Genomic DNA, 20000 nt, shown 5'->3' on the forward strand with positions numbered 1-20000 from the left:
CTAATTTTAGCTGAATTACTTCAAATGTTGTTCTTCCTACTTAGTTTCTACATCCTCAGACAGGCACAAAACCATCATTTCTTTCCAGTCCTGAGGTCAAGTACCAAAGGTTTACTAGATTTGCCTCTGTTTTGCATACTTCTTGTTCTTTCCTCAAATGTTGCCCATTCCACATGATTTCTTTCCCCATTCCCTTGTATTCTTTTTGACACTGAACAGTCCAGAATCAGCATTAAAATGAAAATGGTCTCTTCTGTCCACAAAACGTTATCTTTCTCCTACTGTGCCTACTACTTCTCCTCACTTATTTTTACTGGCTCAAAGATTAAGATTTTGCACCTGCAGCTGTACTATTCTAGATCATGCCACCTCTTTTAGTGTTGACTGAGAATACCGTTTAAGAAATGCATTTGACTGTCACTAAAAAGGATTATATCCTAAAGCTTTTCCATGAGAATTAGAAAGTTAGTACACACATGCAATCACTCACTCAGAATCCTCTCATGATGATACATCTGAACTTTTTTGACAAAGAACTTTATGCTCATTTTCCTCCTCATGATGAGAGATGCATTAGGTACTGGACAACTCATTCTCTACCACGTATTTTTTGACATGGAGAGAGGTGCTAATGTTAGAATCAGGTAGTAACAAACCAGAACGAAGTCAGTGACAGCTGTTTGTTACTCTTACTGTAACTTTTCAAAAAAAATGCTAAAAATTTCAAAACTAGAAAGCTTTACCACTAAAAGAATACCTCAGCAGTTGTCCAGCATTTTGCATTTAGGACAAACTTGGAAAACAGTAAGGGCAGATTACGTAGTATGAGAAGCTGAACTATGTCATGCTATTATAAAAAAAGGTTATTAAGCGTGGATGTATGAACCGAGTCTGGGCCTGAAAGACATGTGAAGCAATCCTTCTGCTTTACACAGCACTAACATCTCAGCTGGAACTCTTTGTCCAGCACTGTACTGTGTCTGGCTAGGATGGAGTTAAGTTTTCTTTACAGCAGGTACTGTGTTTGGGATTTGTGACTAAAACAGCCTTGATAGCACACCAGTGTTTTAGCTACTGCTGAGCAGCGCTTACACAGTGTCAAGGTTTTCTGTTTCTTACTCTGCCTGCTGCAGCGATTAGGCTTAGGGTAGGCAAAATCAAGGGGGCATGGGTGGGCAGACACAGCCAGGACAGCCAAAGAGAACTGGCCTAAGGGGTATTTCATATTATATGACATCATGCTCAACAATAAAAAACAAAGGTTGGTCTTTCCAAGTAACTGTTGCTCAGGGACTGGCTGGGAATCAATCCGTTTCTGGGAAGCTGTGAGTGACTGCCTTTCTATCACTCTTCCCCCCCACCTCTTTCCTTCATTTATTATACTCTTTATCTCAACTCCTGAGTTTTTCCTCCCTTTGGCTCTTCTGGTTCATCTAACTGGATGGGCACTTAGTTGCTGGCTGAGGTCAACCCACCACAACCACTCTTCAAGAAGGGCATGCAGTAAATCAAGGTGAGATATGTAAGAACTCACATATGTCCAGAAATATGAACTATAAGCAAAACTTCAAAAGACTTAAGTTCTTTAACGTATCAAAGACTGAAAAACTTACTCAAATACACAGCAGACTGTAGAGGACAGGAAAAGAAATTTTGCATGTGAACTGCAGCAAAGAAGATTCCTGCTAGGTAGCGCAGGTGAAAGATGACAAAAATACAAATACCAAAGCCCTGCAATAGATTGCTCTGAAGAGCTTGTGAAGTACTCGAGGTCTTTAGAACAGGTTAGATTGATATCTGCCAAGGATACCAATAGCTTGGTTTGCTTTGGACAAGCAAACCTATTCTAGTCTTACTTTTTAGATTTCAGGGCAGACAGAAGTATCCATTCTCTGATCAAGTATTTAAAAAAACCCAGACAAGTATATTAATTACTACAGTCTCAACAATATAATTAGTGCTATGCAATCAGATACAACATAGACACTATCTTTCTCATCATATAAGTTAAAGAGTATTTAATTCAAGTTAAGGAATCCAAAACCTAGAGGAACAGTATCTGTACAAATAACAAAGTGCAATTCTAAACAACTGTTTTAGTAAAACACCAGTGTTCAGCGAAGTTACCTCCTCTACATTGGAAGCAGTTTTGGCAGACGTCTCCATAAAGATAAGTCCATGCTCTCGTGCAAATGCTTCACCTTCCTCTTTCTTGACTTCTCGTCTAGACTCTAAATCACTAAGATGGGGGAAAAAAAAAAAGTTAGTTGCGTGGTCTAACCTGTCCATGTAAGTATTATTCTTCAGAGACACATTTATAAGCCAAGAGCCCCCATTAGAACTTATGTACGTATGAGTATCTATTCAAGCCCTTACATAAAGCAGAACTATTGTAAGCCCTGCACTTACAGTATACGGGATAGTCACAGATATCACACTTGCTTGAGCTATTAAACCTAGCTAATACAGATCTTATCAAAGACTTCACAAAACGTCTTTTAACAGGATGCGTGTATATTTTATGTAGCTATTCCTTGAATGCCAACTGCAGACATTGTCATTTTAAGTAAACAGCACTCTTTTCTAGTATAATGTTATCTGCCAATCCACACTGTAAAGCTGAACTGATAAGGCAGTTTTATAAATGATTTCTTAATGATATTAAAATAATTTAAAAAATAAATTTCATTTTTTAATATTCAGTTACAAAGCTTCATACAGTCAATTTCTGTTCTGATAAAAAGACTTAAAAGCAAAAATAAGTTGTTTTGAACTACATTAGCTGTTCTCTCCCAACAAGCTAGCAATTAGGTTTTGAAACTCCAGGCCTGGCCCTCTAACAGTAGAAGATTTTGAATTGACTGTTACACGATTTCTTGTCTCCTGCTTTCTAAGCAGCTTAGATGAAAGTTAAGTATTACACAAAAGAGCAGAAAAAACCCCTCTTGGACTGGACAACTAAAGACAAGTCCCCTTCTCTAAGTCATATAGACACATAAGTATTTCACTCAGTTTTTAAAGCTTCTTTAGGAACAAGGAGCACAGTTTGTCCCTCTTTATAAGTATATTACATCTTGAGCAATAACAATGCTACATTCATACATAAATAATAAATATAACATCAATTTAAATAAAGTTTCGTTTAAGTTGTGCATGTAAAAATATCTTCTCAGCTACACATTTTTAAACTAAACAGCATGCAAATACAGAGGTTTAATTTGCAGCCAGAATACCAGTAAAAAGTATCATACTGGGCTTCAGTGCTGCCATCCTTGTAATTATGCATATATTAAAAGTAAATGATACTCACTGTGGCATCTATTTTGCTGCAAAGCAGGTTTTTGTTATTTTCATGACTACATGCTAGCTCAGATGAGTTAGAGTCAAGACAATTCAGTACATCCTTTAAACATGGAGCATTTGAAGATAAGGATACAAGAAATGTCTTCTCAAAACAATTTTAAAGTTGATGTTCATTATATGTAAGCGTTCCCAGTATCTCAGCCTCAGGCTTAAGATATCTTAAAGTGTTCACCCATGTCCCTGAAGCAGCTATCTGACATTGTAGTTTTGAACTTGAGCAACGTCTTTATTTGCTACTACCATGCTACCCTCAAAAATAACTTATTTAAAACCTTGCTTCACCACAGTGTTACCTCCATGATAGAAGAAATAACTCTCCTGACTTGAAACAGTGCAGCTGCATCAAAAACTGCAGTGATAACCCCGTCTAAACTCACTACTGATATCAAAACATATTCTTAAAGAGCTTTAACTGCTTCTACTAACCACAGTTGTCTTCCTCTCTCCTTTCCAATAATTTGAAGCACTTGGTCTTACTAGATCAATATAGCTATGTTTTGTTCTGGAAAGAAGATTAAGTACAGTATTTGTCACGTTTTAACATTAGTATTTGTAATGTTTTCAAAAAACACCCACTATATTTCAGATTAAATTCTCAACACTCTTCAAATCCAGCAGTAAGTCAATACTACACACGTATATCAAGTACACTTTTGAGATTCATAAGAACAAAATTTATTCCTTAAAATATTATGCTATATATGTTCTTCCTTCCATCTGTCTCTAGTAGTATGCCCTACCATAAGAATTCCTGTAACAAACTTTCAGGATAATGCAATATAGCTGAATGAGTTTTCTTCCCATCCTCCTCCTCTTTGAGGCTTGAAAATAATTCCCTTTAAAAAGCTTCTTAAAACTTTTACTTCATGTGGCACTTTAATCTGTTAACTTAAAATACACAACTTAAGTATATTTATTGTTTGAATAAAACCTAGTTGTAAACGGGAATTACTGAGCTAGCTGCAAGTAACGTATTACAACATACAATCTTGTGGTATAGTCTGCATCAGCAAAATGCAAGACAAAAAAATTTAGTTTAACAGCTAAGAATAATCAGAAATAGTTACAGATGTCAACTACGTATGCAAACTTATGTAATACTTATCTCAAGTAAACAGTACACTTCACTGTTTCTCTCAGTGCTGTATTTTTACTCACATAAGCATAAAAACAGTTGGTCAGGGACATCATGGGCTTACCAAAGTTTCATTTAATATAAGAGGTTGTCATTTCATATTAATTTGTGAAGACTATGCTTATTGTGTTCCTCAACTAAAGAGAACATTGTTATTCATTTTCCAGATGATGTATAAAAATGTGGACAAGCTTCACAATTACTTAATGCTTAACATGTTTTTCAGGGGCAAGTAGAGAGTTGGGGGCAGAGGGGGGAAAACAGAAGTGGGAAGAAGAAGAAAGTAATAGGTAGTAATAGGTGAACAGGCCAGAGTAGAAAAAACGGACTCTTTACCACAAGGCTGTTTCTCAGCAGTATTTAAGAATCAATGTGACTGTTCAGTAAATTTTGAGGGACAAGCACACACACCATTACTTCAGTTGGCATCTTTACCTTCAAGAATTGCTGATGCATGGAGACAAGTTAAGGTCAATTAGGTAAAGGCCCATAACCAATGGGTTATTAAATTTCAAGATGATGCTTTTGATATTTGGGAAAATCTTACATCCAGCAAAAAAAAAAAAATCTAGACATGATGCTACACTTCACTGGATCAAGAACTGGAAAAATTACAGATAAACTTAATGTATTCACTGATGTGTTTTTATAAAGACCTTCAATAAAGATCAAAGTCTCAGAATCAATAGGGAACCATTTTAGAACTTTGGACAGTCCAGCTAATGAGAAGACCAAGCAAATAATTGTTTACAAATTAGGCAACACACTTCCAAAACTTCTAGTTGTATTTTCATCACCTGAATCCACCAGAAAATGGTGAAAACGCATTCTCTGCCCCCAAGCCCAGCTGAAACATACAGAATTATCAAATAGGCTTAGAATTCAGAAATACCTCATATAATCGAGGTATTCACTTTTTATATTTGAGAAAAGTTTTTGAAGTGAATCTTGTAGTGTGGGCTGCTTTTCTTTTTTTAATTACATTTTCTCTGCCAAAACCTAAAGCGCTTTAGAACATCCAAAATTAGGAGTCCTGTTCTAAGGGAGAGATCTAGGTGCTTCTAAATGGTGATTCCAGATGTAAAAAAACATAACGAGAAAAATAATTCATATAATCCATGACTTCATGCATTCAGAGTCAATCCTTGTAAAATAAAATTACTTCTAAAAAAGGTACTCGGAACATAAGGGAGTTGATCCACATGTGCTGCACACTGTATTAATCTAATTAGAAAAGGAAAGGTTTTAGATTCACCATAGAACTATGTCCAGTGACTGAAAGTAATTTAAAGTTAATATACTGCCTACAAATAAGAAAACACAAGAGCTGAAATCCAGAGAAGTCATAAATCTTTACCACTTACAATATCATAACTGGTTAAATTTTACCTTTTATTTCCGATAAGCATTATAACCATGTTGGAATTGGAATGCTGACGAGCATCTTCTAACCAAGTTGTCAAGTGGTTGAAAGTGTCCCTCCTAAGGATGGAAGAAAATGAAAATTAAAAGCAGTATTTCAAGAAATCTTTTTCCCTTCTGTTACTCAGCTTCTTCACTTGAGTAACCAGCTCATTTATTAGTACACATGCTCCAGGGATAAAAGCTAGTAATCCCTTTGTGAGAGGGAGAATAGCCGAACAAAAATTTAGTAAACAAGGAGCAATAATGAACTCTGTCTAAAAAGTAACTGAAAACATGTTTGCTACAAAGAGTAAAGACTATGCTTATAGCTGTAAGAATCTGTAAGTTTATATACATATAAAATCTGCTGAACAGAATTTTAAAAGTCCCTAACAGCCTCAACCACTTCAAACAGCACAAATAATCACATACTCATATAGTAATATTGGTTCTACTGAAGGCAGAAAATGGTTGACAGTTTTCTGTGAGTTTATAAACTGAATAATGAATTTACCAGCAAAGTCTTTTAAAGCAAGGTACACAAACATGGCATGGTAGAGATTTCACAGAATGTGTACACTAAATACTAAATCACATGGCTGTAAAGTGTGTTTAAGATTTCAAAAGAGTAAAACAACGTATTTATGAATCAAAGATTCATTTGCTGGAAATCCAATGGAAAGACTACGTTGCTTCCTGATATTTAAAAATAAATGAGGAACAAAAGAAAAAACGTCTAGGCAATCTCTAGCAAAATTTGTTGCTTAATTCAGCAACAAGACCCAAGATCCACAAAGGGAGCCACACACCGTAATAGGATTTTGGAGCCTGAACATTTTCATAAGCCAGCCACAGTACCCACACTTTTGCACATAACAAGTTGTGTAGAGACTTTATTCAATACAGCAGGAAAACCTTCGTCACTTCTGAACAGCTACTACAAAAATCACACTAAGACCTGTATTTTCCCATCTTCATGAACAGAGCAATGATAGAAGTCTCCTGGTATTCTTATGTAACCAAACTTTGACGTTTTACTATTTCACTCCTTTGCAGAATGGCACTTCAGTAAAAATTTTGCTATAATTAAAGAAAAATTATAGCTCATGGTAATAAAAACACTAGAAAGGAATTAATGAAATACTCTAAGGTCTTTCTGAGTAAAGCTAATACAGAGGCTCATGGTCAAATAGTTTATAAAAATATTTTGTTTCATTCTTCCTGAGACTTTATGTATACCTTTTCTCAACCACTATACAGAGAGAATTGGAAGTATATAGGTTACATAGGCTACATCTTGATTTTGAGCACTTAAGGAAAGTTGGGAAAACGTTAGATTGCAAAGATCTATACAAAACTCAAAACTAAATTAGAGACTTTAACACTGCTATATATACACAATAGCACAATTCTACAAAGACGTATAATTTTAATCCAGTTATACCTCTTTGGTATTCTCACCTTGTAATGTCATACACTAGTAAAGCCCCTGCTGCCCCTCTGTAGTATGACCTTGTAATGGAACGGAAGGACTCCTGCCCTGCCTGTAGAAGACAAAGTTTCATTATTTTATATCTCAGATTTATTTTTTGGTGCTGACAACCACAAACTTAAAATCACAGAATTGTAGAATTCTACTTTTGAGAGGACGAGGACAGGAAGGAGTATGGATGGGAAATCAGAGAGGGGACAATTGGGGGCAAAGTCTCTAACAGTAGCAAGAGAAGGCACATAAGGAGAAGACACCAACTACAGCACAGTGCTGTTTAAAAAAAAAAAAAAAAATCGGAACAAGACCTCTAAACCTTTTTTGGCAATCCCTGACAACCCAATTTACTGAATGGCTTCACAATACATGAATCATTATTAGAGCACAGAATGGACTCCTAGCAACTAAGCTCTGAAGACAAATTTGAAAGGAAGCAAATAACCCAGAGCTTCACATTTGAATTCAATAACCCGCTCCCTGGGGCAGCTGTTGACACTAGAATAAATAAAGCCCATTGTAAATAAATGATGAATGACATCTTTACGCCCACCATCTGCTGGTGTAAAGGTTGTTGGAAGGCCAAGGATGCAGATTTTATCCGTTATATCATAAACTGCAACCAGCTTTCAACAGTCTTCAGATGGAATTCTTTCAGTAATCATTTTATTATGAAAAACCAGAAAGTGGTTCCGAATTCAATTTTATATAATTTTGCTCCACAGTTAATCAATTTCCTCTGTACTTGATAAATAATGCTTGTCAAAACAGCTACAGGATGCAATAGTCATCTTCATATGCACTGGTGAAAAACTTCAGAGATCCTACATAAATTAGACAGCTCTGACAGAAAAGTAGTCTGTAAAAATCTCAGCACTTAAAAGAACACGCTCAGAAGAACACAGTCCTGAAAAATAAGTATTAATAGTTGCAAACCTTGAGCTCCCCATGCTCATGTTTTTCAGAAGTGCTATCTAGCACCTGACAGTTGTTAGAAGAAACATTTACTTCTAATATTTAGTAGTAACAGAAGCTTTAGCATAATTCAAAGATAATACAGAACACGATTAGGAAATACTAATATTAATGCTAAAAAACCTCTATATGCAGTAAGATAGCTATGTGCAGACCATAGGAAATTACCCTGATTTAAAACCATGAAAAGCAAATAAAGCCACCCTTCAGTCCTACTTATAAAATTAGTGTACAGAGAACCCTCTCTTCTCACAGTTATTGCACTTTTCTTAACATAAGGTCTTCTTGAATTCAAGGAGAACTTGATCTAGATCCTGTCACTGAACAAGAACAGTGGCACTACAAGTTTCGACATGTTCAGTCTCCAGAAAGCATCCTTATCTTCCAGAATAATCAGCTACTTCAGTTTAAGAAAACACTTTCTCTTAGCCATTCCAGTAGAAAAAGTTACAAAAGACAAGACAATATATTTATTAGTTTCAATACAGTTAGAACACACTACAGAGTCCAAGTACATCTTTACGGAAACTAAGGTAATAGAATACAGACAATCTGCTAGAACACACCAAGGAATAGTAAAATCCCCGGCTTTTAGCGCAATACGTGGTTCCCTACCCAGAAGCTCCATTAAGCTCCAATAGTTTTTCTTGGTGTGCTGACTAGTTCAAGCGCATGACAGACGCATAAAACGTTCTCCTAACTAGACAATAGACAAGTTACTGTTACCAGTGTATTCCATGTATTCCCTAAAATCATACATGAAGTGGACTTAGCCTACCTGGTTTTGCCTGTTTCACCTTCATAAATTCCACCCTGACACATGAAATTGTTTGTCTCCCCGAGTAAATTAATCATGACCAAGACTGTCAGAGGTTCTAGCAGATCTTACAAGAATGTAAGAATTGTGAGTTCTTACAAGAATCACTTACTTACAAAAGTTCGATACCTAAATCCTGAAAATACTGTAACATTTTAAATTGTGTCTCACTTGTCCATGATGAAATTTAAATATCATTGCTGCTTGAAGACTGGAGAAAGGGTGGAAAATGTTACCCCTTCTTCACCAAATAAGATACAATCTTCCATATAGCAATAATGAATCTGTGCTTACATATACCAGTATGAATTCCCTTTCATTCTAAATAGAAGAAAATTGAGTTTCTGTAAAGAAACTCCATGATATTTATGTTTACATACATTTTTATATTATATATAAACACCTTATATATATATATCATTTACTGTCTATTTTAACAGTATCACTCTGAATGAGAGATCTAGAAGGTCAATATAGCAGGGTTAGGCATGTAGAATATACTCCACAGCTTTTTTTTTTTCTTAGTATCATTATTACTTTAAGCATTTTTCATCTGACAATTTGCTCCGTGCCCCCACCCCCCTCTATTTTTTTTTTTTCCAAGGGGGACAAACTATTTCAAAGACAACAGAAACAAAATAAAACAAGTGTAGGCTATTAGCCAAAACTGACTATTTTAAAAAATGCCAGTATATTTGTACTTTAGCAGTCTTGCAAAGTAGAACCAACTCAAGTTTAGCTACTTGCTACAAGGAGAAACAGCTGAAAGTAGCAGCATGGAAACTCAGTATAAATTATATCATCTTTGATACTAGAGAAAAGCACTTTATCTTAAGTGGAATTAACATTATTCTTACCATCTCTTCCATGTTTCCCCAAAATCCAGCACTTGCCTTCCCCCTTCCCATTAAAAACCTTTTTTTACAGTATCACAGAAGGGTTGAGGTGGGAAGGGACCTCTGGAGGTCACCTGTTTCAACCACCCCAGCCCTTGCAGGGCCCCTCAGAGCAGGTTGCCCAGGTGGCTTTTGAAAATCTCCAAGGATGGAGACTCCACAACCTCCCTGGGCAACCTGTGCCAATGCTCAGTGGTGGGGGCAAGGGGGGAACAGTAGTGGCAGTAGCCACTAAATGAATGTTAAACAGGGTCTTTCCCAAGGCCACATTACATCTAGCACAGGCAAGACAAGCCTTTGCTCTGGGGCAACCCCTGGTTATACCCACTTTCAGTTACACTGCCATGGAAGTGGAAAGATGGAAGATCTTTTTTGGTAACAGATAGACCACGACAGCTATTTCACACGCAGAAACTCTAGCTCAGACAAGGTTGCCCCTACAGGAACCAATAAATGCATGCTGAACAGGCCTGAACATGCATCTTCTCTCTGAAGAGAAAAAGGTGCTAGCTCTGACATGAGTAGTTCACTAATCACGAAAAAATGCGGGCCTCTGATAAACAAGTGATGTTTTAAGTGCCGCCTAACATTCTTTTTTGGTTGTTTTCTGGACTGTAAGCTTTTACAATTCATATCATATTGGTTAACAAAAAGAAACTTTCTGATAGGAGAGACTTACATGATCATAGTTCTAGGAGTTACAAGTCCTCAAAAATAGTACAGAAATCTTCATCCCCACTTGAACTGTAGAACTGCACAGACATATATCCCATGTGCCTCACTAAATATACCTCAGTACAGAGATCAAAACACAATTTCAAAATAATGATGTAAGCAGAACATGAAGTATTGCCAATCACCTTAGATCACTAAGATACACAGAGATTTAGGGCCTGCTCTAAAGTTTTCAGGAACATTTAAGCTATGTAACAGTGTTACCATTGACGCAGTATCTGTGGCACATTTGAGAAAGACTCGAAGTGTTACTATTCCTACAGAAAATCTCAGTGTCATTTCCAAGTGTGTGGTGTAGTCACATAGGTGTCCATTGCAAAACATGCAGGCAAGTGTTTGCTATCGAAGAGGGTTCCTTGCAAGTTCCTTAACTGCATATTTTTGAATCTATAAACTAAGAAAAAGAAAAGAAAAAGAAAAGAAGAGCCATGATGCAGTACAAGAAAGTAGTTAGATAAGGAAATAGGATCCACAACAGAGCATCGCCCTAGAAAACAGTCCATTCATTTTACTGATTTCTCTGTTCTCAATGCTGAAGAATTTGGAAAGTTTCTTCAAGGTCAAAATTATCTGCATACACCCCAGCAGGCCTTCAACATCCAAGCTGACCAACAGCTTTTATCAGGAGGAAACTTTACAGTATACATCTACATGAAAAATGAGAAACTACAATGCACCATAGCTAGTAGTTCTAGACTCTTTCACTTTTAAAAGGAGCATGCATGTGCGGTATGTTCAAACCCGGTGACAGAACATCTCATTCACACTAGGAATTATCACTCATTTAAACTTGTTGACACTTTCATAAGCTGTATAGAAAACTAAAAAGACATCTAAGAAACAACCAACTCGCAAAAGTGTCACACTACCTATGACAACTGCCAGTTGGGAACTACTCCATAAAGTTGATCCCTGGAACAAAATGTTCCAGAGAGACAGGAGCAATACATACCTTTGAATATAGTTTTGAAAGTTATAAATAAATTAACAGCCTTTTAGTCACATGGCAACTTGTTTATACAAATGTGTTAATCTTTCTTGCAATCATCTCTCCACTCCAGAATAAAAAGAATTTTAAGGTGATTTACTAGCATGCAGCACAAAGAATAGGTACAGAAGTAGCAGAAAAATAAAAAACCCTGCTGCTTTCCAGCAAAGACATTCCCAAACAAGACACTTACAAAAAGGAGTCTGCAACAATTTAAGAAAGTGTCAGAATTTATGTGGTGGATTCAGCCAAGTTACATGTTGCATCAGAATAATCCTGTCAGCATCCTAATAGTAACTGAAATTTCAAGAGGACTAAAGATCCCCAAGGGTGAAACTGTACATATGTCAAAATACAGATCATTTGTACATAGGCCTTTCCTTCTGATGTTGTTGAATGTATGCCATTTAGACACCCAAAGGATTCCCAACACAATACACAAACAACGCTTTAGCCCTCTGTTATTAGAAGTACCCTTATAATTTATTTCAGGTTATAAATGTATTTGACACCTTTAGGTTTTAAGTAGCTACTCTCACTAAAATGGGAGTTCCACTATGGACAAAAGGAAGTGATTCGTCCTCCTTCCATCTAAGGCCTTATCCCAAGCAAGAGCTTGCTCTATTATTGTAGAATGTCACAGATAAACTGACAAAAAAAATCTATAGCCAGTCAGAAAATAAAATACCAATAATATAGTATTTCAATAACCAAATACATTTAAGCACATGACAGCCAAAGGTTTGTGAACACTAAGCTGCAAGGTGTACCAGGTTACCTTAGCTCCCTGAAGTGCCATCACAGATGTGAACAGTAACTTAGCTACTGGCACTGAAGTTCAGATGACAGTCCTACTGCACAAACTGCAAGAGGAATAACTATGAAATGGACAAATTCCCGCCCAATCCATGAATCCAGATATAAGTTAATGCTCCCACATAGCAGCAAACACAGTCTGTGAACCAGAACACAGTTTCAGGAACCCAAATAGATCCTCTGCAAGTTCTTGATGTTACTTCACAGCAGTAAAACAGAGGGCCATGAGCATTGAGTCATCTTGAGCTGTAAGATGTAGCCACATTCTTGCAGGTACAATGGTTAAAGAGTCAAATTAGTAAAAATACAGCAGAAGAATTCCCCAGCTGCCCATGAACATAAAAATATGCTCTCACTACCAAAGCAAGTAGACAGTAAAGAACTCTTGGGGGTGAGCATCACATCCTAGCAATTATCAGTTATCACTAAGATGAAATGAATATTCATTTAATGAATTAAGGGAACTTTATTTGGTTCTATTAGTTCCAAAGTATTTGCAAATACATGAAGAATAACTGAATTTCCAAGAAGGACTGGTATATTTAGAATATCTGAAAGTGGATGAACAAGTCACACTGTAGTTTTAGGGAAGAGAGACATGCCTGCAACAATTACGCCTTCGTCTTGCACTTTCTTCTGCAAGCTCTCAACTACTAGAAAACACTGTTAATTTAATCAGAAAGCTCACTTGTATGGAAACTAAGAAATTACTTGAAATTAGCTTATAAAAAAAAATATTACTTCAGATATTTAGTCTGAGTCTGAGCAAGAGTAGTTTTAGTCTAAGCAAGACTGAGGTGTTATAAAAACATAACAATGAATAAAAATCAACATTTTTTTTAATCACAGTTTTCAATGAAATGAAGCAGAAATAGAATTAAAAATTACAATATTTAAATACACAGCAAAAATTCTCTTATTAATACCAATTTAATTTAGAGAACATAAATAGCATTACTTAGTATCATCACTGATCTCTCTCCCCCTGCAGTGTCTGAGAGAACTTAAGTTCCCTCTTTCAAATACTGCTTATTTTTGCTCATCAACAATGACTTGTTACTAACAGTCAATACAATACAGAACATCTCCCTCAACAACAAAATGAAGGCTACTGACTCAGCCTGGTAACAAGCCCAGTATCTCTCTACTACAATGAAGTTTTTCTGAGAAGAAGCAATTTCAGTATTACCCAGTGTTACACAGTGGGTAGTTACCCAGTGCCACAAGACAACCAACCTCATCTACGCAGCTTGTTTAAACTCAAAGCTTAATAGCTCCCAGAACCATCATTTTGATTCTTACCAGCTTCTGTAGAACACTTCTAGTTCCCTAAAAGTTATTTTTGCAACTGACACTAGCTCAAATATCACACTTCCACTAAAGAGTAGTTTAACTGCTCAGAGTAGCAAATTACCAACCAGTTTTGACAAAAATACTTCTCAGTCTATCAAACTATTGAAAGCCGCTACTAAGATTAAAGACACAGGAAAGGAAATAATCTAGAGACTAAAAGACAGACAAGACAAATGAACAATTTGGTCTGATACCTGCGCTCCCCTTGACTGACCTAAATGCATCAGAAAGGAAAAGCGAAACCCCAAGGACTCGCAGACCTAAAAACCTGGCCGTGCCACAGCACACACAGCAGCAAGCTCGCAGAGCCCAGCGTGGGGAGGTCAGGAGCAGCCTGCAGCTGGGAGAGAACAACAGGACACGCGATTTGCTTCTGTAGACACAGAATCAGCAGCAGAGGCGAGACCTCAACACCTAATACTTAAGTGTGCAAGGGCCATGCTGAGTATCTTTCATGGAATGTGGGGTGTGGGGTTTTGTTGTTGTTGGTTTGAGTTTTTTGGTTTTGTTTTGGGTTTGTTTTTTTTTGACCTGGGCAATTTAGGTTCGTGTGTGGTTTTGCATCAAACTAGTTTTACTAGACTACCAGCTCACAGATCAAATACTGGACTACAACTTCTAACGGGCATAGGTGCATTCCTTGAGTATATCTTCCAGTTCGGCCTCATCCTAAAGGAATTCAGTTTGTGTACTCCCATGTGAAAAACCAAACTGCAGTACAAAGAGCTAACTTCTGTAACACACTCCTGATCCAAACTAAGATGCTAATGAAAAAAGTCAGATATTCTTGAGTTACGATACAAGAAGAGCACACAAATGGATCTCAGGGACATGCAACAGTGTTAGCTTCAGCTGCCCCTGTAAGTTATGACATACTCCTGCAGTTAGGTATGAGGCAGCTTCCATATATTCCCATTATTAAGATACAGCTTTCCTTAGAGCTGCAGCGATCTGCTGAAGACAACACAAACTGAGCACCATTGCATAGAAATGGCCAGAAAAGTCTGAATTTGACGAGTTTGATTCTCTTAAGAAAGTAAGTCCTTATTCATTATTAAGCAGTCAAAACAAATTTTGTTCGGTTCTCTATTTCTTATGTCTCTGCTCAAGATGCCTCCTGCTCAGTGATGGATTAAAAGCAGGTGTGTAAGGCTAGCACTAAATCAGAGCAGCACTGGTGCTGTGACTCAGTAAGCACCAAGTGAGAACATAAATACTTCATGTGTTTCCTTAGCCACAAGTGTAAAACGAACTTTCTCTTATCAAACAGAAATTGTTACAGCTTAATAAATACGGAGCTAGCACCAGTAACAGATAGCAGTTTTCACTAACAGAAAAAAAAAGAAATTCAGGAAATGCTGAACGCAGATACACAATACAGACACAGTAACCTTGGTCATTATGGACATCTTGGTGTGCCTTAACACTCATAAGTAAAATATCTCTTGAGAATTATTTTGCTATTCCTTCACCACCTTTGCACCCAAGATCAGAACTGAGACAGTGGAATTTAGATACGCTTACAAGCCAAGATTGGATTAGAATAGAAATATTCTGTGATTTAAAAATCAGATTGTATGCAATTAAAATTTTAACTACAGCCAATATAGCAAGTCATTCATTGCTTACAACTTATAAATTATTAACTGCAACACAAGCATACAATCTACTCAGTGTTGAAAGCTTTCAAAGAATATTTTTTGATTTATATATGATACACTTAAGAAGCTAGCCAGATAAAATCCCTACTCAAAAAGAGTTTCTAAGTTATAATTAAAAGCAGTTCTGTTGAAATTTTGGCTGTTGGACACTTTGCATGCATTCAAGAAGCCAAACAGACTGCAAAGAGCTACCAAGAAAAACACAATCTACTCAAAAATAGTTGAAGTTCACTTGTATCCAAGGAGCAAATAATAGCACATTAACAAAATCAGTTTGAAAGCCAATGAAAGACAGACAGTGGCTACATGGGTAGTGAAATTAGTAATTTTGTCTACAGAGAATCCACCCCAATTTTAGGAAACAAGGACCAAATGTAGGCATGTTCTCATGTAGTCACACTGCACACCAAAAATTTGCTTCTGAAGCTACTGTTTATGCAGAGATTTGTTTGTCTATTGAATTTAAAAATGATCCGCCACCTTGCTAGTCAGCAATCCACAGTTACAACAGTAAAAATGCTCAGGGCTGGAAAAGCCTAAAGTAAGCACAATCTGACCATTCTTCTATACCTTTTCATAGAGAATTTCCCAGGAGGCACAGGTGTTAGATGCTATTTCAAGTGATGAACTTATTTTACAAGTAAGGTACTTCAGATCTTATCTACAAAGTTAACTAAAATATTGCATTTTTTTACATTTTTATGTACATACGCACACATGTAGGAATGCATATATGAACGTATCTCCCTTTGTTGATTTGCTGTACCGAAAAGAGCACATGATGCTATGGCCAGTTTCAAAAGGTATTCAAAAATGTTTTTGGAAAAGGAAACAGACAACCCTGCCTTAGGGAACAGTTAAGCACATTTGAAAGACATAGCTATCAGTACGAGCATCTTAAAGCCATTGCACCACAACAAGCTCATAGAGGCTGACTGCTCTACGGTAAAAACACTAACAAGAAGAAAACAGTTGACTTCGCTAATGTATCTTCTTAACCTGAACTCCCTCAAAAGTCAAAGTCTGGGTTTTGGTAGGCTTTTCAAAACTTTAAGCTTTTACCAGTCCCCTTAGACCGCCTAAGGTACATGAAGATGCACAAGTCCATGGGACCTGATGATATGCATCTGTAGGTCCCGAGGGGACTGGTGGATGAAGTGGCTAAGCCACTATCTGTCGTATTTGAGAAGTCGTGGCAGTCTGAGGAAGTTCCCACTGACTGGAAAAGAAGAAACATAACCCTTGTTTTTAAAAAGGGGGTGGGGAAAAAAAAAAAGGAGCCAATTGTACCCTGGGCTGCATCCCGTTCTGGTGAGACCCCCCCTGCAGTACTGGCTTCAGCTTTGGGGCCCCCAACACAACAAGGACATGGACCTGTTGGAGTGAGTCCAGAGGAGGCCACGAGGATGATCCAAGGGCTGGAGCACCTCTCCTATGAAGACAGGCTGAGAGAGTTGGGGTTGTTCAGCCTGGAGAAGAGAAGGCTCCAGGGAGACCTTAGAGCAACCTTCCAGTACCTAAAGGGGCCGACAAGAAAGCTGGGGAGGGACTTTTTACAAGGGCATAGACTGATAGGAGAAGGGCCAATGGCTTTCAACTGGGAGAGGAAAGATTTAGATTTGGTACTAGGAAGAAACTCTTCCCAGTGAGGGTGGTGAGGCAGTGGCAGAGGTTGCCCAGAGAAGCTGTGACTGCCCCATCCCTGGAAGTGTTCAAGGCCAGGTCGGATGGGGCTTTGAGCAACCTGGTCTGGTGGGAGGTGTCCCTGCCCATGGCAGGGGGTTGGAACTGGGTGGTCTTCAAGGTCCCTTCCAACCAAACCATTCTATGATTCTAGATTGAAGTATTTACTATCTTAATGATTATAGTGAACTTGAGTTCTTCAGTCTTCTTGTATGGAAAGACTGAGCCATATGTCTTCTTCTACATTGGAAATGCAAACATTTCCTCTAGAGAATTCTTGATCAAAGCTAGAAGACAGATCACCATTTCCTGACAGGATGTTATATTAACCAGACCTTGCATGAATGCACAGAGAAAGACTATTGAGAGAAATGTAAGTTCTTAATAATACAGAAAACTTTCACAAAAAAGTAAGGCAACATGAATTCCAGTCTTATCAATCTGACAAAGTGTTACTTGAGGAAGTAAAGTTATAGTGCAAACAGCAGAAATTTGCAGTTTTAAGAATATGTCACACCAAAAAAGGAAATTTTAGCAAATTTTTAAACTTCATAGAAACCAAAGAAAGCTGCAAGACAAAGTACATAGTCTCACTTGGGTGCTGATGATAGAGAGCTTAATCAGAACAAAGGGAACGCTAGTGGAGCCGTATGTTTAAATAATTTCTATGATTTATTACTTACCGTATCCCATATCTGAAGCTTTATCTGTTTTCCATCAATAGTTATCATTCGAGCCCCAAATTCTACACCTGAATAGATTTTACAAAAGATTACATTATTAGCATATATCAGAAAGAAGAATGTCAAGCACTATGAAAGCGACAACATTAAGTTTAAGCTAACTCAACATTGTATTTGTAGGAAATAACCTCTTTCACAATCTGCTTTTAGTTAATTTTCCAGCCACCTGAAAGAGCTCGAAAGTTTTCCAGAAGGAAGAAAACTGTTACTTTCCAAGTGCTTTAAAAATGGATTAATTAGAGCAAGTGTCAAGGAGGTATTTCCTACAAAGTTTTCCAAACGATTCAGTAGCTCTAGATCAGACCGAGAAAAACATGTCCATTTGAATGCAAACAGGAAATTGAAAAGTCACAGTTATTTTAACACTCTACCAATGATAGATTGCTGAAACCAGTTAAACCTACAATTCTTTATCAATAAAATATCATATTAAGTGAGCATACAAATGTCACCTTCAACAAGATAAGTTTTATTACTGTATTAAAACTCATCTGCCTTCATGAAAAAAAAGTGCTTCCAAAATTCTAGTCAGTTAAAGATGACATTTAATAACCAGAGGCGGGAGGGAGGGAAGATTCAAACAAACAAAAGGAATTTCTTCAGTGGAAAAATTCAGCCTTTTGTACTGTCTTTTAAAGCAATTTTAAGATCATTAACAGTAAATTAAGCATAAGTAAAATCTCACAAATGCCTAGAGATAGTGGGCATATTTAAAGGCTATCAAGTTTCCATTAATCTATGCTTCATATATCCTTTATTTCAGAAAAAATAAAGATCTGGTAGCTTCAGTTTTGTCTAAAAGTGGTTACTGTCTATATTTGGACTGAAGTATTCCAATCAAGCAGCAAGTATTCCAAACAACTCTTCAAAAGCTTGATTAGAGTATTTGGGGGGACAGCATTGCTTTCTGTAGAATGACTTTTGGGGAAGGGAGCGGGGAGGAACCACTCTTCTCATGACAGGATACTGGAGCTGTGGGCCAAAGAACTTTGTGCTCTCTTTAGCATCCAAATAACTTGCAGTAACTGTATGCAAACAAATGGAATAAATGGAGGGGAAGGGGCAGAAAGGAGGAAGCAGGTGAATGACAATGCTCTCTCTGAAGTTGATTGCCAAGCCAGGGGAAGGTCCTTGGATTGTAAGTGTCAACACTGCAGGTATTACTTGATCTCAAAATACAGATATAGAGCTGCTGATTTAAATCCAGCAATCATCCTAAATGTTTAGTTTCTACACCTAACCCCACAGAAAAGTTAAAAGGATATTTATCCTCCTCCATCAAAATACCAGCTGAGAGAAAATTCTGAATTTCAAACAACACACATAGGTTGATGGTAAGTTTGTTCTCTTAAAGAGGGAATAGAAGCTGCTCTGGTTTACAGTATGGGTATGTCCTAAGGGCAATGGGCAAACCAAACTGAATGTTTACAGTGCTTTTTGTCACCCATATCTATCTACAAGTGTTGTTTGGTTTTGGGTTTTTTTTTTTCAGTTGGGTTTTTGCGTGTGCGCGCGCTTTTTGATGTTATTGAGTTGGGTTTTTTTGGGGGCGGTTGGGGTATTTTTGTTTGTTTGTTTTCCCCTGAACTGCAACATGCAGCTTCTCCCTCCCTCCTTCATTTCTTTTAATAACAGATATTTTAATTACCAAATTAAAAATACACAGAGATAGTTGTTGCATTGTGACTTTTTAGAGTACAGCATTACAATTATGCACAATTCTGAATGTAGTTCAAACACAGAAAAATACCTGTTTCTATGTATTCTATCTTTTTTTTTTTTCCTTCATCTTGTTTTCATAAGAGGTCAAGTTTCTCTCTGAGTTTCTTAAATCTTACAGATAATATTTTAGGCTAGCTAAAATTTGGGGCTGAATTTTGCACAACTCTAGATGAAATGTGGTGGTTTCCCCCCCACGTCAATTTCAGTTTCTCTTATTATTTCC

General features: G+C 37.1%; 1 protein-coding gene across 2 annotated transcripts in view; it reads right to left on the reverse strand.

The window, feature by feature from the left end:
• The window catches only part of RAB2A (RAB2A, member RAS oncogene family), a 35420-nt gene that overhangs the window by 13639 nt on the left and 1781 nt on the right, over positions 1-20000 (reverse strand). For both annotated transcript variants that reach the window (XM_009709865.1, XM_009709864.1), the window contains exons 2-5: positions 17996-18063; positions 7364-7446; positions 5888-5980; positions 2128-2239 (exon numbers count right to left, since the gene is read on the reverse strand). In XM_009709865.1, the coding sequence (XP_009708167.1) occupies positions 2128-2239; positions 5888-5980; positions 7364-7446; positions 17996-18043 (336 nt within the window). In that variant the 5' untranslated portion in view covers positions 18044-18063. The remainder of the gene's footprint in view (positions 1-2127; positions 2240-5887; positions 5981-7363; positions 7447-17995; positions 18064-20000) is intronic.

This window comes from Cariama cristata, unplaced genomic scaffold (genome assembly GCF_000690535.1).
Source record: "Cariama cristata isolate BGI_N322 unplaced genomic scaffold, ASM69053v1 scaffold15611, whole genome shotgun sequence".
Taxonomy (NCBI): Eukaryota; Metazoa; Chordata; class Aves; order Cariamiformes; family Cariamidae; genus Cariama; species Cariama cristata.